The sequence below is a fragment of the Kogia breviceps genome, chromosome 4, assembly GCF_026419965.1.
Source record: "Kogia breviceps isolate mKogBre1 chromosome 4, mKogBre1 haplotype 1, whole genome shotgun sequence".
NCBI lineage: Eukaryota > Metazoa > Chordata > Mammalia > Artiodactyla > Physeteridae > Kogia > Kogia breviceps.
The window spans coordinates 79,678,908-79,702,678 of record NC_081313.1 but is presented as its reverse complement, the minus strand read 5'-3'; the positions used below and the strand labels follow the sequence as shown (position 1 = coordinate 79,702,678).

At 42.4% G+C, this 23,771-nt stretch overlaps 1 protein-coding gene across 1 annotated transcript; it reads right to left on the bottom strand.

The window, feature by feature from the left end:
- Positions 1–272: 272 nt before the first annotated feature.
- On the bottom strand, positions 273–23,361 carry RGMB (repulsive guidance molecule BMP co-receptor b). Its single transcript, XM_059063494.2, has 3 exons — positions 22,732–23,361; positions 17,114–17,622; positions 273–3,681 (listed from the first exon to the last, which is right to left on the bottom strand). The coding sequence occupies exons 1-3, from the start codon at positions 22,877–22,879 to the stop codon at positions 3,013–3,015; spliced, it is 1,326 nt and encodes a 441-aa protein (XP_058919477.1). The 5' UTR covers positions 22,880–23,361; the 3' UTR covers positions 273–3,012.
- Positions 23,362–23,771: the final 410 nt, after the last annotated feature.

Sequence of the window (23,771 nt, the reverse complement as noted above, 5' to 3'; positions counted from 1 at the left end):
TCAAAGAACCAAATGCAGGTCCCATGTCTATAGGGGCCCAAAACTAATACTAAAGACAGACCTTTGAGATAATACTGACTTATTTGCAATTGCTTAAAATTTAAAAAGGAAAAACCACAGTAGTGATATAGTTTAGAAAATGAGTCTGTGGACAAGTTTTACGACTTATTGTCAGTAACCATAAAGGATTTCGCAAACACACCCTCACTCTCCCTTTCTTCTGCTATTTCTCGGCTCTTCCAGCAGGTGTCACTATAATCACAGAACAAACATTCCACAGGATGGTATGTAACTTTATTTTTCTACCATAATAATTTAAAGTATTTACACACTGCACACTCATTGTTTTACACAGATACTTATTCATATACCTATGAACCACATCTTAAGGTTTCTTTGCAAAGACTCTACACACTGTGGGAGTTTCCAAGCATAACAAAGAGAAGGACAAAAAAATGTTTCGAGTCTTTTAAAGACAGCCACGTGGAGCATCTGTGAAAACCAGTGTTTTCCCACAAGTTTAAGCTCCCCCAGAAGACATTTGAACAGCTACATCCTACCTATGTGTTAGTATGACCCGACACTCTTCTGGTTAAGGAGGATTTCAAAAACCAACATGTGCAAGTAGCATTTTCTTTAGACATTCTACAAAAGAAACTGGAGAAAATAAACCAGGCCCTTCTCTAGAGAAATAACCTGTATTTCTGAAACAGTTATCTGTGGGGAGGACCTCAGTGTCATACAGACGTACTGACTATAAAGGGAGAACAGCTAAATACACTGTTACTAATAATAGTGATGTAGAATGCTTTTAAACATCCTTTCCAGGTAAATGATATGGCAAAACAACCCAATTTTCTTTTCCCAACTATTAGCAGAGGCGGTTGTTTTGCTTTCCCTGAAAAGGACAAAGGTATGTTAATCATATACACTCTAAACCCAGACACTGTAGAAAACGTCTACTGTTTTTACTTCACTTTTAGACTATCTGCACAAAAATAGTGGTTAGAAGTACCCTAAATATTTTTCCTTCACTCTACTCAATTACATAACAAAATTACTAGCTAACTATAGCTTCTAACCTGGCACACGATTCTGTAAGTGAACAAAAGAAGTCACGGTTCAGAGCTGATGGTAGGTAGGCCCCCCGGTTCAGCTCTTATACAAGGATAACAGGTTTGGGTTTCAACTCTCTGTAAGCAGGATGCCTTCATGATTTTCCCAGACTGGCCAAGATTCCTCTCATATACCAGCAAGATGGTCGAGAGGAGGTTTGCTACCTCTGGATGAACCCACATCTCCATCCTGTGACTGATAGTTCACGAAGAAATAGAACTTCAGAAAATGACATCCTCTTTTCTGCCAGTCTGGGCCTCTGGCAGCGCCACTCATCAATAGGACACGGCAAAAGGAAGAAATTACCTGGCCAACTAAAACTAAGCACAATCTTGACCCAAATTGCTGTGAAATTTAAAGTTCACTAACTTTTGTTTGCATTTATGTAAATGATTAGGGTAAAGTATAAATATTACCACTAATTCTTGGAACCATACATTTACATTTTAAACGTAACAACATAAACCTACCTATGCTGGAGTTCATGTTCTCAGTTAACTGTTCTTTCCTTTGTTGGTGGTGTTTTCCTTTTGCAAGAGGTGCCAACAACGGAATTGAAGAGGCAAGGAGTTTCTCATGTAGCTTGGTGAAATTACTATAAAGTAAAATGACTAAATAATAGTCACCTACAGATGTTAAGAAGGAGAGTATCTGATTAAGTCGAGAGGCCACCTGGGGTGCAATACTGCCCAGTGCGAATGTCTGGACTAACCAGCACCCAGAGCTAGCTACATACAGAGTCAGGCCAAGGAAGCATTTCTGTCATGAGCACCCTAGTCCACTTTGACAGATGTGTCAAAGGCTGTGAGGAAGACCTCAGTGTGGAGGGCAAGGAAGAGGAAAACTTTGTGATGGGATCTGGGCCTTGACAGTAAAGAAAGAATCTAACAAACCCCAGTCCCTGGGATCCCAAAGTGAGACTGAGGAGGGCTTACTGGGCGTGAACACAGGGAGCAGTGTGTTTCTGAGCCCAAACAGCCAAGGAAGAGAACGCTAAGAATGTGGGTTTGTACAAATTACAGAGATAAGAAAGAGCAAGGCACGATCACTCAATTTATGTTTTTGCGTTTTGTTCGTTCAATGTAGAATAGAGTTAAAAGAGGGAAAAGCTACAGTTTAAACAAGGACACGGGATGACAAAAGTCTGAGAGCTGCCGGGGTGTGGCAAGATGCCTAGTAATCACTAGCCCCTTCTGACCTATGAAAACAGCAGTTTCATTCAACCTACCATACTATAAGTGCTCAGATATAACAATCCTAGTTAATAAGAACTGTACTAACATTCTCCCCGCCCTCTGAAAACATGACAGCTGTAAAAGAGGGAGAGGGCATCCTAGAATCAGTGTTTAACAGCCAAAAGCACCTGGAGGGGGGGTTAACTGTCCGTCCACATCGAGTGAGGGCAGAAGAAGAGGGTAAGGACCCAGTTCAAAGGACCGAGGCGGCTGCACCAGGGGGCGGCAGGTGAAGGCTGCGTGCGTGGGCTGAGCAGCAGTGGGAAAGGACAGGAAGAGCTACAAACAACGTCGCCGGTCATCTTCAAAGGGAGCGCTGCGGACGGTGTCCGTGCACGCATACTATATACATACTAACCAGGTACACACATAAATATTTAATATATAAAAAATAAAGTGCTTTCTAACAGGTCCCCAGGCAGGGACATTATAAAACATTTCACAAAACTGCAAAACAAAATCGATACAATCAAAGAACACTACATCCAACAGACGTGAAAACAGTCAAACACAATATGTACAACCAGGTGGGTGTCCCAGGACAAACATCCTGTCATATACATGGTATATACATATATACTCTTTTACTCAATATATTATGACAATATATATTTTAAAATTTTGTTATAGACAAAAACAGAAACAAAACAAAAGACAACCCCTACAAAAACACAATAAGGATGGAGCACGCGAGGCCTAGACTGACAGACAAATGGCTGTCTCCACGGGGAGTCCCGCGGCCACTGCTTGGGAAAATGTGCCAGCGTTCCTTCCTGGGGTGCAGTGCCGCCACGTCTTCCAAGGCACTGTGGGCTGCGGCAGTGAAGTTTGCATCCCCCGTGGTGAGCAGGTCAAAGACACAGGACTGGAAATAGATGTCCTTCACCGGCATCTTCTCGTGGCATTGAGCGTTAGCAGTCTCCAGTGTGTAGCCAGGCCAGGCCTGGGCCGAGGACGTGTGAGGCAGGCTGTGCCCCAGGATGGCAGACACCTGGCCCTGCCCGTCATCGATGCGCTCACTCAGGGGGCAGCCGTTCACACACAGCTGCAGGTCCTGGCTCTCCTCGTAGGACATGGCCAGGTCTTCAGGCATGCGGACGGCGAGGGTCAGGTAGCGACCTAGCTGCCGCACGAACACCGTGGTCCCTATGTAGCGAGCATGCATCTCCACGTAGCGGCCGCTCTCCCTCTCCACGATATGCAGGCTCTTGATGTCGCCGTCCCCTCCGCTGGTGCTGCCATCCACAAAGGCAGCTGGCAGGTCATCTGTCACAGCTTGGTATACTTTCTGATCTGTACACTCACGGTGGGCTTTGAAGATGATGGTGATCTGTGGGAAGGAACGCGTACAAAGTTTAACACGATGGGAGGGATACAGGACGGTGCATCCTTGTGTGGCAAGAGCTGCGTTCCATTCTGCAGTTGAATGGCTAGAGACAGAATCTCCAGACTAGGCCTCTTTGCTTCTGCCTTGCAAGTGAATGGTGTCACTGTTAGGGAAACTTTTTAAAGTCCTATGTATTTGGAATGATAATTTAACACAGATCCGGGGAATGTGCCTCAGGAAAAAATTTTCATTTTCCTAAGACAGAACAATGCTGTTGTTGGGATACAGGCAATTTGTATTGGTAATTTATATCTTGTCTCCTTCCAAAAACAGATGAGCTGTGGTAGAGCTCTGAGAAAAAAACGATTCCGTTCTCAGTTATGCAGAAGCTCTAAGTGGCTTAATTAACAATAAACCTACCAGAACTTTGATTTCTAAAAAGTTTCTCCCTTGGACGCTAACACCATATCCCATGACTTATCACTACAAACTTACTTATAAACACTGAGGGAGGAAATGGGAAGCTGAGGAGGGGGCCATCCCAGCAACAGCTACCAATCATGTGCCTCAGGAAAGATTTCTCTTAAGTCCCTTAATCAAATGTTTCACATGACTGACTAATCGCTGTGACAGCAAACTCACTTAGCAAATGCAGCTCCCAAGCACTGGCAGAGACTAAATACCCTAAACCTAGTTACAGCAAATGTTTTCCCCAAACAGCACGAAGGCCCTTCGACTTCTCAGAAATCTGCTCCCCAGTCAACTCTCAACCCTCCAAGTTAAGCAGACAATTCATGGATTAAAAACTACTGATAATACAAAAGCTTCCCTTTAGTGAACCGATTTTATTTCCTTAATTAGAACAATTATTTTAAAAAATGAACCTTGAGCACCTTTGTCTCCAACATCCTCAACATCTCTGCCGCAGGGGATGGGAGGAAGATGACGAGGAAGAAACAGGGCCTTCTGGGTCACACAGGTGGGAAAACGGTCCCCAAGGGGAAAAAAGACTATGCTTTGAGATCTGAGTTACTGTCAATAACTGAGGTAACAGCTTTTTTTTTTTTTTGAGAACTATTTTATTTTAAATTAATTTTTACTGGAGTATAGTTACTTTACAATGCTGTGTTAGCTTCTACTGCACAGCAAAACGAGTATAGTTACTTTACAATGTTGTGTTAGCTTCTACTGCACAGCAAAACGAATCAGCCATACATACACACCTATCCCTCCCCTTTTGGACTTCCCTCCCATTTAGGTCACCACAGTGCATTAAGTAGAGTTCCCTGTGCTGTACAGTATGTTCCCATCAGTTTTCTATTTTATACATAGCATCAATAGTGTATATGTGTCAATCCCAATTATTCTTTCTCCTTGAAGAAAAAAAAAAGTATCAGGTGACTTCAGTCAAGGAGGGAGGTAGACAAGCCAAACACTCTACAGATTTTTCTGGATGGAGGGAACCTTCCACCTCCTGCAAAGGGGCTAATCAAAACAATAGACCCTTGTTAAAAAGGCAATGCCGGCCCCTTCCCACCCTGCTCTCTACAAGTCCTCACTACCACCCTCAAGTTTATGTCCGAAGGGCTTTTTCCCCAGCTCGGCCAGCATTTGCTCACACTATTTAATTCCACATGTTACCACCAGTGTTACCTGACTGGAATTTTCCAGCCATTTCATTTCATTTCAGCCAGTTATAAAGCCAGATCTGAACCAGCTGCACTTTAGCAACTGGTTAAATTCATATCCGTTGTTTGCAGCTGCAACTAAAAGCCAGACAATGCACTATGAAAATGCTTGGTTTTCTCCCTTCCTAATTACCCTGAGCCACAATTTAATTTCATGACCAGCCTTCTCACATTTCAACACCTTCCTAACAACCTGAAGGAGGTGTACCAGAGATGATTTCAGGAAATTTGTTGTGCATCCAACCATACGACCTTCCAGAGCGAGTGGGATTTTGGGCTAGATATCTAATGGGACTATAAAATAGATTTATTTGGTGGCTCTAAAGACAGTTTGACAAGTGCTTTTTTAAGGCAAGCTGGGATCCCTTGGAGGTGAAAAAGATTTATTCAAGTAAATTCTGCACCTGAAAGAGTTGAGTTAATACAGACGGCTACAATAAGAGTAATAGACTTTTCATACAGCCACTCTCATTTTCAACTAGAACATCCACACTCAAAGGGTAAATGAACTCTTCTACAACAGCTAGGCCATTTGTCCTTCCAGTCTAACAAACCTCAAATTTAAACCAACTTGGCATTACCTGCAAGAATTAAGTACTTTTTAGTTCACCTTAGGAAAAACACAGAGGCATTAGTTTTGTTGGGACAACACACCAGAGAGATCCAATTCCAAACAAGTTTCCAAAAAGGCAAGCAAGGGTCAATATTAAGGTGAGTGGAATAGTTCCAGCTCTCACCAAGTCCACCAATTCCAACTCAGGAGTCATTTCAAACACTCTCATGTTATTGTCCTCTGCTATGCCTGTGACACTGACAAGTTCTCCCATTACTTCTAGAAGATCAAGTAAAACTTAAAGCTTGACCTCTGCATACTATCTACACTTACAAAATATTCCAGTTTACCTAATGGATTTTTGTCTGTCCAATTTCCTACGAGCAATTTTCTCTATGAGACAACGAAGCTGGTATTTCTCTTGTTGTTCCTCCTTTAGGTGAAATAATTCGCACAGAGCATATGTATAGAATTAGCCCTTGAATCAAGATGCTGAGGGTAATGAAGCAACCTCAAAGCATGAGAGAGGTTTCCTGAGTGGTCCTCTGTAGTTTAAGTAGGTACTGAAGAGATACCTAGAGATATAATCAATGTAGTAGAAAACACTAGGTAACAGTTTCACATGACTTAAGTTTTGTAATGTAATTTCATTCCTCATACAATTAATTACAACTCGAGGTCTTAAAAAGCAGGCACTCAGCCATGAAGGGCCAGAAATTCATTTTCAGATTCTGTCTCCCTCTTCAGAAAAAAAACCCACAAAATTTATTCACTCTCAATAATTCTTACTTTAAAAACACTCAAAATTTAATTGGAATGTTTGGTAATTCTACACGTTTTATATTTCCAACTAGCAGCTGTCAGAGAGTAAAAACAGGACATTCAAAATTGTATTCTAAAGCTCTCAAACAGATAATTTAAAAACACCAGGTATGCTGCTTACTTCCCCCATCTATGAACTGATCCATATGCTGTAATAACTCAATTTGGCACATCTGTTCTATGCCACACCATTTATTATTGATGGATGGCATTTCTGTGCATTTAAAACACCAGTGCCTTTTGTTAAACCTCCCCCGCCCAGCCCCTCCCAACCCTCACCTCAGACAAACTACTCCAGTCCCCTCATTCATTTTTAATGTTTCATTCCCTGAGATCTTTACCACCCAACGGGTCTCTTAGGAAGAGCAAGATAGCAGCTACAAATCAACCTATCCACACAAGTAAGGCAATAAGGATTTAAGGTTTGCTGTGAAATACCAATATTTAGAGGCAGCTGCCTCTCCTTTCCACCAGAAAGTTAAAAAAAAATTAAATGAAAAGGATGTAGCCCAGAGAACCAGGCATTGTCTTGGCAATGCACAGACAAAGTTTCCCCCGGCTCGACAGCCTTGAAAAGTGCTGCACAGAAGTTTTCAAACAGTAGAATTCCCCACAGGCTGTGCACTTAACTATTTGTGCTTATTGTATTTTGGAAGAAATATTTATTGGTGTTTAACCAGGCCATCTGGCACTGCAAGTGCAGGACCTTACTAGATTTCTCTAATACCAGAACTGGACTTTAAGATCAAGGGACTCCATCTCTTGGATTAAGATGGGCTCGCAAACCAAACTGAAAGTCACAGAAATCAGCCTGGAACATAGGGAAACAATTCTGATATGTACCTAATTAAGATTCTGCTTGTGTTAAGGAAGCTAAAATTAATTTTATTTCATATAATTAGCTGATACGTCTATTTCCTCAGATCCTCTGGGTGCAATTATAGGTTGCAAAAACAGACGACTGTGGGAGAATAAGAGAACACTGTGCCCATGGACCCTTTGCTCGTACCAGATCAGTGGAGTACAGCCTCTACACTCAGTCCTCAAGGCTGAGCAAAACAAGAAACCATTCCAAGAGCACATGCTTCAAAGAAATAAATACACGTGCTCTATCTCCAGCTCTAAAACACATAATCTTAACTTCAGAGGGTCAGTTTTTCTAAATGTTGAGAAGTCTGAGCCTAGGAAGCTCTGAAGCACCATAAGGAAGTATCTCGGCTGGACTGGGGAGAACTCTGGAACTCTCTCCCTTTTGTGGAACAGGAAACAAAAGCATATTCATCTAGAATAACTTTCTGTTTGAACAGTTTCATACAAAACCTAGGAGAGTATATGTATCATACTTAAGGAAAAAATGTTGCACTGGCTAATAACTGATGTCATTGATAATTTTCCTGAAAAACTAAGAAAAAAAATCTGTCAGGAAGGTGTGAACTCGATGAACCGAATGTAATTTTACCATTGCGACTCCGCCTACATATCAGCTATCTACCTATAGGAAATCTGAACTCAAGATCTACAAGAGTATAGTTTCTTAAGTAATTTCATTGGACTAGGACAAGATACTAACAGGAAGACAATAGTACATGTGTTTAAGAGGAGGGTGGCAGGTTAAAAATCTTTCTCTAGACTTCTTTTAAGTCCTGAATGAGACTATAAAAATCTCCTACCTTCTAAGGATATCAAAATAGGTTTCTCTATGCTCATGAGTCTCTTTCCACAGAGCTCTGTTCTAGGAGCATTTACAGGATTTCAGAGAAATGGAATGGATCAGACTTATTTATTCTTCAGTGTTGCCCTAGGTAATACATGCAGGAAAAAGGGCTGCCTTGGCTGCTGGAGGGGTTCTTGGCAGCAGATGGAGAAAGAAGAAACCAAACCAGAGGGAAAGGACACCCACAGTTGACGCTGCTAGGGTGGTCCAGGGGAGAAGCATTAAGCTCAGTGGCTGGAAAGAGCATGTGAGAGAGAAACGGAAGCAGGCCCAGGGATGACACATAAAAGGGACAGGCAAAAAAAAAATGTCGACTTCCAAAGAGCAATTTCTGTACACTTAAAACAAGGAAGGCTGGAAGTAGAAATAGGCTCAGAGACAGGGAAATTGGCCAGCTTCCTTGTACAGACCAGAGCTGAGTTTGGGGAGGAAAGGCCTCTGGTCCTCACAGTCTTGGCACTCAAGAGAACTCCAAAGGGAACTTCTTGTTTGTTTGTTGTGTTCGGACTTTGCATTGAGGAGGCCAGCAAATGTAGGAACTCACTATGCTACTAGATGCGAAGTTAGATATGTGTGGACAGTATTGGAGGCCCACGCTGCCACTGCTTTAGACCAGAGGCTAAAAATATTCTGAAAGGTGACAGCCAGGGCCAGAGGCAGTAACTCTAGGGGCAGGAATCTGCCCTAGCAGGTCTTGCTTTCAGGGATCTCCCTCCTAATTGGGGGGAGTGGGGGTGGGGGGTGGGCACAGGGCCACAGATCCCCAGGCTCTAGCAGGACCTTGGGCAAATGCTCTGGGCCTAGGTTCAGCACAGCTGTTTCCCAAACCAATGGGGATTAGGAAATCACAGCCTCATTGATCATTTTTCAGTTTTGGTGATTTAAAATGCAAAAGGGCTTGAAGGTCTCCACAATACACTCACACTCTGTCACTTGTAGGTTCAGTTTCAGGTTCCCAGGGCTATTAAAAAAAAAAAAGCAAAGCCCAGGAACAAGGTGGTTAGAGGCAGTGACCATATATTCCAAGAAGCCAGTTAACTAGAAAGTTACAAAACAATATCCTTCTGTCTTCATTTTCCTGAGGCAGGGAGAGGGGAAAGCATGGACACCACATAAATGCACATGTGTGCTTATGTGTGTACTCACACACACCTTTAGACGAAAGATTAAACCCTGACGCCCTTTTCAGGGGCACCTGCAGAGTAGATGGGTAGTATTTAAATGCTGTCATATCAGTTCTATCCACAGTCTGCATACTAAGTTCCAACACTGAAAGAACCCCACCAGCAGTAGCGAAGGTACTTTGGGCTCCAACTCTTAAAATAACCAGCTAACTGGGACATACAGAGCTCTTCTCTCCACAGACCCAATTTCACCTGAAGTTCTTTCTAGACCCAACAGCATCATGTTTTCACTACAAGGCTCTCCAGCTAAATTCTGCATCTTAGATGGGTGCTGCTATTCTTGTTAGTTATTACTTACCGACAAGCTGAGCAGTTTAAGAAGTCCTGAAGTTACCCCACCCATGAGAACACAAAATTCAAAACAGTGGAAGAGCAAGTTCTACTACAGTCAAAACAAATAAAGACAAAATGGGTAAGGTAGCATTTTTCATTGTTCAACACTGTAGGTAACTATCCCACATTCCGCACAGGCAGAAACTGTTTGGTTAGCATTAACTGAAGCCAACACAAAAAGTACCAACCATCCAATGTTTCCTTCTTGCCCCTTCCTCTCAAAATGTTAACTCAAAGAAAATTTAACAGGGCAGAGAGAAACATCTGGAAATGTGACAGAAAAACAAGTTCTAACTCTCAGCTGTGCATCAGACTTGGCCTCCTGCCTCTGGTTTAAACTATGGAGGAGTGTGGATTTGTTTTAAAGGAGTAGAGGCCCACAGCACTCGTGTGAAATCCTGGCTGGCTCAGGCAGGCGTTGGGTTAATTTCACTTATAAATGGGGGATTACGAAGGTCCTTTTTGTTCTTCCAAACCACATCTGGGACAGAGGGAGCAGCACAGAGAGATTCAAAATATAAAACTGACAAGATACGCAGACACAAATTTTATACATTTTTAGATAGTTTCCACTAACATCTTCCGTGTTTCTTCATTCTATTCCAGAGAATAGAAAGATGATAAAAGACTCATTACCCAGAGTACATGGATCTGTATGAACAATATAAAGGTGTATCTTGTTTGGAAAGTACAGCATAAAAAATTACCAAGACAGGCCCATTTTCACCTTACAAAATGATCTTTCACACTTACAGATACATCATGGAGCTAATAATTTCTACTTCTTTTCCTGCTTCCTTTGCCCAACATATACTTTTACCTCCAGGCAATCTGCTGAAGTTTCATATAGTTCTATGAAGCAAAGTTGAATAGTTTCTGGGCCTGAGACCTTACAATCCAGTACAAACGAGAGCTATGCAGGAAACAGAAAAGGACAAATAGGAATACTACCACCTGGAATTATAGCTGATTTCTGCTTTTCTAAAAACTATTCTTTAATGTTTCAATATTACCTCTATAATAAATAAATTCAGGGAGGATAAGGTTATCTAATACATGCTTTCATGTGTCTTAAAGATGAGATGGAACCCTGAAAAAATGAATTTAACTAAGAACTGGTGACACTGAGGGTCAAATTCCCTAGAAAGCTTTCTGGTATTAAATCAAAGATCAACAACCTTTCAACAGTGGCAGCCAGGGTTCTAGAGTCTGCTACGGTACACAGGAGTGAGGAGACCTGGGTGCAGGTGAGGGGCCACCTGAACAGTGAGAGGTGAAAAGTGAGACTGTGACAAATCCTAGGAGTAAGAACACTGACCTGTGATGGTGACCAGTGGGGACAGTCAGGTGCTGGGTACAGCAGCCCATCTTTCTGGCCCAACCTCCTGGTCCTTCCTGACACCCGAGACAACTCGCAGCACTTGGAACCAGCTTATAATGTGGGCCACCAATGTTCTAAAAAGAAACTCTGAAAATGGCTATTTCCCCCCCACACACAAACCCCACAATTCTCCACTGACTGCTGCAAAGTTTAGTTATATGCTTAGACTGAGGCAGAGAAAACATTCACCTCTGCATCTCCCATGCGCAATAGGCCATTTAATGCTGGGTGTTTCAAATGCAGCACCACATTATACATTTTATCACAGAAATGAATATAGTATACGAGCTGGGAGCTACAATTGCAAACTTCTTTCCCATCTGTTCTGCAATATGCCTCAACTGGTGTTACAACTTTTTTTTTTTTTTTTAGCGTTTCTGCAAAATAAGGAGGACCATGACAAGATGCAAATCTTAAAAAGATGGCAAGAATTAGCTGCATAACAGACAATCATAACAAAACAAAGAGCAATCTCAGATTTTAAGGATTAGTTACAATGTACCTGCAAGACAGCTTGTGCTCTCTGGAAGGAAAGGGCTCTATATTCTCAAAGAAACTGCCACTTGTCCCTTCTGTAACAATGTTGCACGTAAGCACAGTGTCCATGTATTCAAAACACAATCCGGCAGAGGGAAGAAAGAGGCATCTTCCTTAGTCCACAAAAATAAGTATGATCTGGGCTTCCCTGGTGGCGCAGTGGTTGAGAGTCCGTCTGCTGATGCAGGGGACGCGGGTTTGTGCCCCGGTCCGGGAGGATCCCACGTGCCGCCGAGCGGCTGGGTCTGTGAGCCATGGCCGCTGGGCCTGCGCGTCCGGAGCCTGTGCTCCGCAGCGGGAGGGGCCACAGCGGTGAGAGGCCCGCGTATCACAAAAAAAAAAAAAAAAAAAAAAAAAAAAAAAAAAAAAGAATGATCACCACTGTGTAGCTCACATTGTCTCCATGAAGATACTACAAACATAATTGGTTACAAAAATTTGGCTAGAAAAAAATGCACTAGGCCCAGGGTCAAGAGAGGACAGATTTCCAAACTGTGATCCAAAGATATGCCTAAAAGACGGTGGAAAGCCTTTGCAATGCAGGCGCGTCTGGCTCTGATTTTGTAACCAACAGAGAATGACCAAGAACATTGGTTTACATGCCCACATTTGGTTGTCGAACAACAGTTCATGCTAAGGGGCATCAGAAAAGAGCAAAGGATCCAATCATGCTCTAGGACCCTACAAGTGAAGGCAACACCTTGGGTTATACAGTTTGATGAAGATAGTAAGCAAAAATGGGTCAAAGGGACTAAGTCTTCCTGTATCTCTAGTATCATCAACCAGTGGAAGTTTTCAGGAAATTTCCCAGAAAGTAGCTAGAGTTTGAGACTTAGGGATAATTATGGACTTTCAAAGACAGGGTCTCTTGCCATGCTTTGGATAGGCACTGAAAGCTACTGCCCATGGGGTCACTGGGAGCTGGTGGCCCATGGCAGCAGCAAGAATTTACAAGGCACCTCAGAGTACCCGTTCAACAACCACCTGGCTTGGTCAAGCACAAAGAACACACCTCTTCCCCAAAGTCAAACTGCCTGAAGGTAAACCACCTTCTCTCACTAAAGGATGAAGTACAGAAAAATCTGAAGATCTATAAAAGGACCTGCTGTCATCTCAATCTTCCCTCCTACTTGCAGTTTTGTTTCACTGAGTTTGAAGAACAGCATACAAAAGCTAGAGTGATGAGAAAGGACATGATTATGTTAAAACAAAAGAAAAAACAAAGCAAAGGTATACCAATTATTTGTACAAAATAATTTTTTAAAATATTGCCATTGTTTAGGTGTGTAATACATTCATCCTTGAAATTTTTTGGAAAATGAATCATTTTAAATGCACCTGAGAGATCCGTGCTTTTAATACATGTTACCAGGAATACATTTGTAAAGTGCAGAATCCTTTCATAAAATAATTTATACCAAATCACCTTCTGTAATGGTGATATAATGGCATATACAATATACAATTCTTTATTAAATCCACATAAACAGGGATACATAGATACACAGAATGAAGTAAAAAGGAGCTGAGACTGAGAGGCTGGCAAAGCGAATGTGGAAGAGAAGGTACAGAAGCCCAGCATCCGCACAGATGACCTGGTTATTTACTCGTGTGAGGCCCAGGAGAGATACTGGCATTGTGTCCCCTCCCCCACCCCCAAACAGAAAACTGCTTTTCCTCCCACGTAGCCAGCACTGCCAGTTCTAAGCCTGCACCCTCTCTCGTCTCTCTCCCACAGACTGTTTGCAGGCCAGAAGCTGCCCCTTACAGCCAAAGGTGTAGAAGGTGGCCCAGAGCTGACATGGATCTCAGCAGAGGTGTGCAGGTGTGCCAGGAACCCCGGCAGCCCCAGGGTGGGAAGAGATGAAAAAATAGCCCTGGTCTCCCCTTTAGGAACACATCTAGCTGGCAAGGTGGCCAACCATACAGACTCCTGGGAAAGGATCCCCAACAGGCTGGTGGAAGGCACAACATAAACCCAGCGGCCCTGAGAAGGCACACCTGCACAAAGCATGACCGACGTTTCCCAGGGAAGGGGGAGAGAACGCAGACAAGGGAAGATGAAGCCAAACTGTCAAGCACTGCAGGTCTTGCTGCCCTACACTCACTGCTTGCCATGTGGATAAGGAAAAGTCTTAGCTAATAAATAACCCCTTGAGTATACAGGTGACCCTGCGGTTTAGATTTTTTTCCCCCCAAGCTTTGTCTTTTCATGATGAGGTTTGAAACGTGGGTGTTTAGGGGGAGGTAGAGCTCACAAAGATAGCCTTGAAGATGACTTGCTTAAGAAGCCAGGTTACCAGGACTGAGTTGCCTTAGGGACTTCCCTGAGCAAAACACCTGAGTCTAGTGCTTCAGTTTAGTGCTGAAGGTGGTGAAATGCATGTTGCTTAAATACTATAATTTCGGCATCACAACCAGCCGGCCTCTATGATATGACATCATTGGTCAGTCTTTAAATCTAGTGACACTGAGCACATAGGTCATTAAAAATGCTTGACCACAGGATGGCACAGTATCTGCAATGTGCAGTGCTGGGTTATCCAATAGCTGGTCTATGTATGTGTTTAAGGTCTCAGTAAAGCTGGGACTCATATAAAAAATTCTTCTTAAAGGTTTTTTGAAAACAGTATTACAGTAGACATCAAGGAAAAAAAATTAGATCTTTTTTGGAACTTATTTCTTATGTACTTTTTTGTCGCATTGTTTTTATTTTTATTGTCATAATTCTTTCAATGCTTAGAATTTTTAAAGTTTTATTTTGGCCCTGGGTTGGTAAAAGGAAATTGCAGTGCAAAATTTTAGGCCTTTGTTTGGTTTCACCAGCAGAATCCATACCAACATGGAGACAGGCCCTCAACAGTAACCTTCCAGATGCTTTTGAGGGCTTTGGAGAGAGTTACAAAAAGAAGGAAAAAAACAACTACTAGAGGTCATAGAGTAATTTGTCGCTGAACAGCATGGTCACCAGATGTGGGGAAATACTTTCCAATAGTGCAATTAAAGACCAAACATTCTCACTGTCTGCTTATGTTAGTGGATAATTTTTCCCCTCTCCTTTCTGGAATGGGTAAAATCTTTGATCCTTACCAAAGTGAGGGAAAAAAAAAATTGTATTTATTTATTTGCTAAAAGCTATGAGAGATTCAACCACAACTGAAATAGAATGATCTAAAGTACTTCAGTGTCAACTTTTCCATTTATATACTGTTAATACTCATAAGGTAACCAGTTGCCCCCAAATATTTTCAACATGATCAGTAAAAAGTATAAAATTTTGAAAGGTTGAACACCAAACAGAAAGTGACATGTGACTGGATGGTAGGCTTGGAAAACAAAACTTTGGGCTTGTGAAAAGAAACAATATAGCTGACCCCTGAATAACAGGAGGATTAGAGGCAAAGACCCCTGTGCATTTGAAAATTCATATATAACTTTATAGCTGGCCCTCCGTATCGAGAGTTCTGCAGCCAAGGATTCAACCAACCATGGATCGTGTCGTACTGTAGTATTTACTACTGGAAAAAAATCCACGTAACTGGACTGGTGCAGTTCAAACCCATGTTGTTCAAGGGTCAACTGTATTTTCCCATGCACACAGCACTTATTAATCTCAAAAGTATCATTTGAAGGATACCACTCCAAGCCCTCAATTATTTACACAATGATTTTGATGATTTTATACATTCCTAATGGAACTGTCTTCTTGAATTTTCAGTGTTATATCTTTCCAAAGACTATTCCCAGATTTTATATCCTATGACTGCAATAATGATGGATTTTTTGCCCCTGGCTTGTCTTATGCTTCATAATTATATTAACTTCATATCATAACATACAGCAAATACATATTTTAATATACAGATAGGAAAAATTATTTGCATACTTGTAAAACACAGAGGAAGAAAAGTTTAAGATGTAAGATTTGGAAAGGTAAGCTTGGGCTTTATTGGGAGTTGAAGTGTAAATAGTTTTAAGTTCCCCTAAGATGTCTAGACCGATGTAATAGTCTTTGTTCAGAGGAATGACTTCTAATCTTAGATTTGTGACACCCCTGGGGTGCCTCCATACATCTCTGGAGGTGCTGTAAAATTCCCTCCACAAAATGTCAAGTAAAATAATGTAAATTCACTTAATAACAATGCCACATATGTTTGGAGGCAAGGGAGGTGTCCTGGAATCAAAAGAACAGTCGTAAGTATTATAAAAGCTTGTTCCCTGTCAATTATATTTTAGTCTAAACCAACTGATGAAAAGATAAACAAAGAAAATCAAGCAAGATGAGAAAACCTGTATGTGTGATTTTGTGGTTGGACGAGACAGTGAAGGAGCTGCTTACTTGGGACACTATTTTCATGGACAACCCTTTTTGACTGCTTTATTTATTAACACCTGAATCAGCTCGGACTGGCAATTGGAAAGCCAGTCATAGCTCCTTTCCACCTACTTGCACTAAGACACTGGTGCCTTAAAATTGGCTTAGAGAATCTCTATTCAGTATTAGTTTCTTTAAAACAAACAAACAAACAAACAAACAAACAACAACCACAGACACTGGCAGCTAGACAGGGTAAGCTTAACTTAACTATGTCAGTTTTCCCCTCAGGCTGACTTACATTTTTATCCTGAGATTACATGGGGTTATAAATCACTGCTCTGCAATATCCAATTCTTAACTTCCTTGGTCACCACTAGGTTAGGAACTTAAACACCACTGTGGGCTTGTCACTGAGAAGCTGGCTTATAGCCATTACATTTTACTATAGCTTCCAAGTTCCCAATAAAATTTCCTGATGGATTACTGCCTCTGGCTTCACAGCGTTCTTTGTTCAGAACACCCATTTCAGTCATCTGATAAATCTGAACATGGATTTCTTCAAGAGCCACACACATCTGCACTTAAAAATGACACCACTGAAAAAAAAAGAACTTTTTTTTCATTAAACAGGCCTGCCTTTTCCTTAGAGAAACCAACTTCAATGTTTACTTTTTATTTTCCATATCACTGCCTATTTAAATTTAGACCCACATTTTACATAAGCCCTAGAATTCCTCTGAGAAATTTTTTTACCAAGTAATTTTCATTTAATCCTTCATCCACCCTGTGTGCCAAGATGACCAAGAGAAGCTCCTTTTAAACTAGGTCTTTTGTACCACACTTCAAAAGTTGTCTGAAGAATCAAACTCTGAAAGGTATAGGAAAGAAGAAAAAAGTACACTTGCCTTATCTGTAGCAGTAGCACTGGATCCAGGGACCACGGGCACATTCGTCACTTGAACTGAAAGATAATTATTATCTATGAGTGGCCAGGCCCCTTCCACTTTGCAAGTCTGGAAGTGATCCTTGAAAGTTCTGAGGTGAGGATCTCCGAACAAGCCACAAAAAAGGTAACTGGGAGGGTTCTGGTCCCCTCCCCTGTGTTCTCTGGCTCCTGCGTGGCTATGATAGTTACAAGGGTCATGGGTTACTTCAGGGTTTGTGGAGGATGTGGGTCCGTCCTTAGAACAGTTCCTCTGGCTCATGAGGTCACTGATACCCAACACAGCAGAATGGTATACTAGGTTACCACGGCAGGCTTTTGAAGTTCGCTGGGTGCAGCCGGCATAGGCACGGAGAGCCTTGCAAAACTCAGAGTCAAAGCCATCAATGGCAGAGTTCAGGTGTGAAGTCAGGGACACAAAGTCCGTGGTACATTTCTGGATTCGACATTGGGCTGGCTGTTGGCAGTCACCTATGAGAAAGGAGATAAGAACAAACATTTTTTAAATGCTTCACAACTTCCTGAGCTACATGAGAAAATGACATTCTCCTCTGGGAAATGTTTGTTCTATTTCATATACTCCTATTTTAAGAAGGCCTTCAGAAATAGGGTTGTATTGTGCTTCTTGGCCTCTGATAAAGTAAGCCACTGGGAGAAACACTGCATGCAGCTAGTTAACTTGAAACTAAAGCATGGGCCATTGTGAGTAAACAGGAGTCTAGCCCAGTGTTCTTAGGGTAAAATTACAAGGGAATGATAAATGAAATATTTTATCAACTTTGCTATTGTTTATAGATTTTGAGAAAGATGTCTTTGCTTTAAGACCAAGTCAAAGATATGAACTTTGTTTTGATTTTGAAAACTGCATAAGCAATTTGCTTTGGAAATCACTGTCTATGCACAAAAAAAAAGCCTGCACACCTCAGGGAGGGGAAACTCCTAAATTACAGCATGATTAGTTAAAACACATTTACCCGATTCTACTATGGCTACAGGCAAAGAATATCAGGAAAAAATCCAGGTATTAAGTTATTCTGCATTTCTTGAGGAATGTTTATCAACAAATTGCATATAAATTAACACAATCTCCTGGTTTCTATCAATACAAAGTGTAAATGTTCCCTTAAAAAAAATGAAGTGATTGATTTGACCAAGCTAGGTATTCACTTATCCCATAACATCAATCACACTAGGATTCCAGCTCCTAAACAGTTCACCAGAAAAAGTACACTAAATCAAAAAGTACATAACACTGACAGGTGATTCCACCAACTATGTTTTTTTTCAGAAACAGAACCAGATACACAATTATTAGAGTATATATAAACTACTTTTTCCCTAAATCAACAATTCACATAAACTTAATGATTTATTCATATTAACGTAATGACTTAAGTCAAGCTAAAATGAAGTAATGAAAAATCATGTAATTACTGCCCTACTATTTAAGAAGTCAGTTTGCAAATTATGGTTTGCCCCAGCTTCTCATATAAAAATTTGTAAAATCTCTCAAAGCACAAAAAACACAATGAACTGCCAATACTAGGTCAGTGGTGTGCACTAATCAGTTTAACACTATATTCCTTAAAATGGGAACACCAGAATTACTGAAAAGAAAAACAATTTTCTTTATCATCCACCTCAAATTTTATACAAATGAACTGTAATGTGTATTTGTATTACTTGCACATTCTTTATAGGTCTCTCAACCATGGAGGAGCCTCAATGTCAAGTCTTAGGTTCCTCATATGAGAAATGAGTAGGTTGTTCTACAGTAAACTCTGTGATCTTTTCTAGGCATAAAATATCTATTGTGGTGGGGGGGAAATCAGTCAGTAGAGTATTATTAAATGTATAATTATTCAAGATTTAGGCATACAGAACTTCAGGATAATATCAAGATTTAGTACTTTATCTGATAAAGACTTAAAACTAACTCTAATAATCATCTTAGAAAGATATTTTAATCTTTTCAGTAGTAAACTGCTTTTAAATCTGAATAAAATAGCCTGTAATCTCTGCTCATGGCATCAGCTGGGGAAACAAAGGGTAGGAAATGACAACCTCTTAAGGCACTTCCCCAACCATTCTTAAATTTCAAACACCAAAAAGGGAAAAATATAGTCAAGACTGGATATTTGATTTAACACGAGTGAAAGAGAACATTAAAATATTTTAATATTTTGGAGATATGAATTTACAGCTATCACTAAATCGCACTTAAAAAAATCAAATACATCTTTATGTGCTTGGTTCCTTTTATGTTTACTCATTCCAAAGTTGATATTTATAGAATTCCTCTCTATAAAGTAGATCAAATCATTTTTCAACTATTTTTACTCAAAAAAACAAAAATGCAAACAAAAAATACAACCAACCAACAACCCCCCCAAATGGTATTAAAGCTATTTTACAGATGGGAAAATCAAGACAAAGGGACACTAAAGGTCTTGTCCTGGCTGGATTGTAAACAGCTAGCATGAAGCCCAGAGCATGGTGCCTTTCCTCAAATCCTGTTTTCATTCCTCCACATGTCACATCTCTACTAAATGCCTGATTCTCAAGACAGTACTTGATAGCTTAAAAAAAGACGTAACTATAGTATTTCTATAAAATCAGCTTCACTGTAAGCAGTAAGCAAGAAAATAAAATATGGGCCAAGATCACTCAGTAATGAACAGTTCTTGGACAACATATAAATGACAGCACAAGAACTTTCTGCTAAACTTGCAGTGCCTATTCTTTTTTATGGCCTATAAAATCTAGCCAAGCATACACTTACTAATAATTATTTCAAATAGTCATAAAATATCAGAAGTAAGACCAGCATGGAAATGCAGATGCAATTGTTCAGAAAGAAAGAGAAAAGCAGAATTTAGATTCCCAGCTCCTTTTTTGTTCCTTTCCTTCCTCCCCCCTCCCTTTTTCACAGCAGGTGGGTGCCAATTCCTTTGAGAAATCTCACATAAAACAGAATTCCCTGGGTTCCTTTGTTTTGGATGAGGTTTCTAACAGGCTTTTTGAATAGAGATGATGGGAGGGAGGAGGGCTAAATAGAGAGAAAGTGAATTTGGGTCAGCAGTTTCAGCCCCATCACAGGCTCCTGTATAATGACTAATTTGCAGCATACACCCAGAAACATGCAGGCTTCATGAATTTATAATGACAATGCGCACTTTGCCTGTTATAGGCGGTAAAGTAAGCCTTCTGTCAAAATACCAAGACAATGTAGAGCAGAAACAATTTCAAGGATGCAGCCAAGAAGGCCATGAAGTGTATGAGTAAGCAAGAACTCCCATATTGGATCTCCATTCAGGAAGAGCAGAGGTGTGCATAAGGAAAAAAAAAAAAAAAAAAAAGAATAAAAGTATTCTTTTCATTTCCCAAGGGCAGAATTCAAAATCTGCAGCTACAGATCTATTTTTCAAATCAGATCATCTATGATGTGACAGTATTTTCATTCCGGTAAATGAAACTTACTAAGGGATTTGTGGGTCTATAGCTTTCATTAATGATCCAGACATAAAGACCTCACCATTCAAGACAGTTTCCTCAATGTCTGGACTGCATGTGTGAATCTGCAGCCCAATCACCAGTTTATAATAAAAGAAATCAGATAGCTGAAGTGAATTAGGTGAAATGCAGAGCCATATGGGGTGCAGAGGCAAATTATATGGATCCAGGCATCAAACATATGGTAGCCCATCTGTAAAGAGCACTCGGCTAGGCTCCCTGCTCTGAGGAGAAACAACTCCTGCATTTCAATAGCACTGCTTTTCAAAGAAATCTCTCAAAAAGGAGCCCTCTTTTCTATAACCAGATTAACTGCTCCATTCCAACAAGCTGTCCACAGATATCACTCACCACAGCAACTCTGGGTAGAATCTAATGGTGACTTCAGCGTGAGCACATTAGGATACTGAGAGGAGTTTCACATTCCAAGATCTTGAACTAAGGCACCTTAATTTTCTAAACCTTTAAACCAACTTCTTAAGCCTTTCATGGGCCAATGAAGAAATCTTCAAGGACCACATTCCAATCCTGTTATAGGACCCAATAGCAACTAAACGATATCCAAGTAGTCAAGAGGGACACAGTCCTGCCTACCACTTCAATTTCCATTTCAAGAAACCTACACTTTGACATTATGGACACTTATTTTTTTTCGCACAAAACCCTCCTGAGTAGATTTTTTGACACGTCATAAAAAATTTTCCATGTAACCATAAGCAAACTGACTTTATTTTCTAAGGTTCTAAAGTCACTAATTTAAAACCTTAATCATTGTAAAACTTGCTATTTACACTCTCTATTAAGACCTCGGTCTGTTTCCACAAGTGACAGTGTTAAAATGCAGCTGTTACATCACAATGCAAAGTTATGCAAAGTAAATTAAGTCGCCTCCTCCAAATGCCACATTTTTTCCCCACTACTTAAAAGATCTCCTGGATTTTTAACACTGCTGCTATGACTTAGTAAATAAATAAAAATTACTCCGTACAGCTGGGTGGCATTAAAGTTCAGTATTCTCCAGATCAGAGCGTTGTGACTGCTGTCCTACAAATACAGGACAAAAAGATCTCGAAGGAAAACTTACCTAATGCTCTAGGTGTTCTCAAACTAAAAGATAAGTTATCTTTCAATTTGGTATTAAAAAAATTCTTTGTCTAGACCTGCTTCTAGAAGTGGTACTTATTTGTAAAGAGGGTCCTAGATTTTTTCCCCAGCTTTACTGAAATGTAACTCACATATAACATCGTGTTAATGAAACGATTTTAAAAAGACACGTAGGTTAAAACATGCTAAAAGGCTCATCTTCGCTAAGAAGAACGAAGAAGGCTTACTTCGTTAAGAACAGATTCCTCACCGCTGCTTCCATAGGGGAAGCGCCAAACCTCCAGAAGGCAAGACATCTGTCAACCTCTCCTGGAACCCGAAAACACGCAGCTGGCCACAAAGCACGAGTTTTTCCAAAGAGGCTAAAAGCTGAATTAAAAGCAGCTTTCGCAAATATGAAAGAAACCCCAGTTTAAAAAAGTTTAAGTTACTTCGAGATTAACCCCCAGGTTTTCCAGCTCTGGTGAAAATCTTTCCATCTGGTGCGATTTCTTCGTCTCGTCGCCACCCCCAACTCCAGAGAAGCAGCACAAGGCTCCTAGTCACCCCACCGAGGAGGCGGCGGCTGCGGAAACCTGATCCCAGCCTGACTTTCAGTAAACACCAATGCAGAAAGCAATAAACCATCCGGAACATTTGTCTCGGGTCCGCAGCCCCCGCCCGCTACATCTTTGATAAGTGGTTGTTGGAGGGGAGATTTATCAACGGTCCGAGCAGAAGGCGGGGAAGGCGGGAGGGAGGGGAAGAGGCCTCTCCTCTGCGCCTCGGGCGCTCCGCTCGGTCAGCGGGTGTGTTCCTGCCGCCGCCCCGCGAGCCCAGCTAAGGTGCATGGCAAGGGCTGGTGAGGCCTTTCCCGTCGCGCCACGCCGCCTTCCGCCCCGGCAAGCGCCTACGGGACCGGGGGTGTCGGGGAACAAAGCACTCGGCCCTAGAGCTGGCTCCCTTCGCGCGCGCGCCTCATACCTGCGTGAAGCAGCCCGAGGCTGAGCAGCAACAGAAGCAGCAGCGCCAGGGGCGGCGGGCAGAGCCGGGGGCGGGGGCGCTGCTCAGCCCCGGCGGCAGCGGCGAGGGCGGCGGCGGAGGCGCAGGAAGATGCTGCTCTCAAGCCCATGCCCGTCCATGCAGGTCTCGTGGGCTCCGGCGAGGGCGGCGGCGCGGGCGCCGTGGCGGGTCCCGGGCCGTGGCTGCGGCATGGGCCGGAGGACGCGCCTCGTTTCCTCTTCTTCCTCCTTCAGGCCCGCGTCGGACACGGGCCGCCGCCACCGCCGCAGCGAGCAGTGCGCCACGGGCGGAGCGAGTTGGCGGCGGCGGCAACAGGGCGCAGTAGCATCGTGGCGGCCGGAGACGGCGGCGGGCGGAGGGAGAAGGGGAGGGAGAGAAGACACAAAGACCGTGAGCGAGTGCGAGGCCCGGCCTGCAGCGCGCGGGCGCCCTGGCCGCGGCCAGCGTGGGCTCACCGGGCGTGGAGCTCGGGTGTGGACGAAAATGAGGAGCAGCCAGCCCCAGCCAGCGGCCGCAGCCGGCCAGGATATCTTTGCGCGTCAGCGCAGCGCTCAATCAATCTCAGCCCCTCACTGTCGCCCCGCCCGCCCTACACCCGCCAATCCGAGTCGTCCTCACCCTGGCCTCGCCCCTCCCTCTAGCCCCATTGGCTGAGAGGCGGGCGCTCTGGGCCCAGCCCGCCACTCGTAGGGCCCAAAGAGCCCGCCCCCACCGTGCCTCCTCCCTCTTTCGGCCTGCCCCGTGTAATTCGAGTTCCGCGTCCGCCCGCTGCGAGTCCTGTCCTTCGCGCCCGGGTCCAGCCTCCTTCCGGCTCCCTCCTCTGCTCTCCCCTCCACCCACTTCTGCGATTTACTGTTTCCTTGCGCCCAATAGAAACAGGCGACAGCAACTTTGTCCTGGCGTCGTTACAAAGGCACTGGCCTTTGACCTCTCCTTGAATTAATGTGATCAGGTTCAACCTCCCTCCATGACTTTTATTAAAATTTTTTTTTTTCATCACC

Coding starts and splice junctions, on each gene's coding strand:
- RGMB (XM_059063494.2), bottom strand. CDS start 22,879: ATGGGCTTGAGAGCAGCATCTTCCTGCGCCTCCGCCGCCGCCCTCGCC. Junction 17,623..22,731: donor CCTCGGGCTGCTTCACGCAG/GTATGAGGCGCG, acceptor CCTTTCTCATAG/GTGACTGCCAACAGCCAGCC. Junction 3,682..17,113: donor GTGCTACTGCTACAGATAAG/GCAAGTGTACTT, acceptor TCCTTCCCACAG/ATCACCATCATCTTCAAAGC.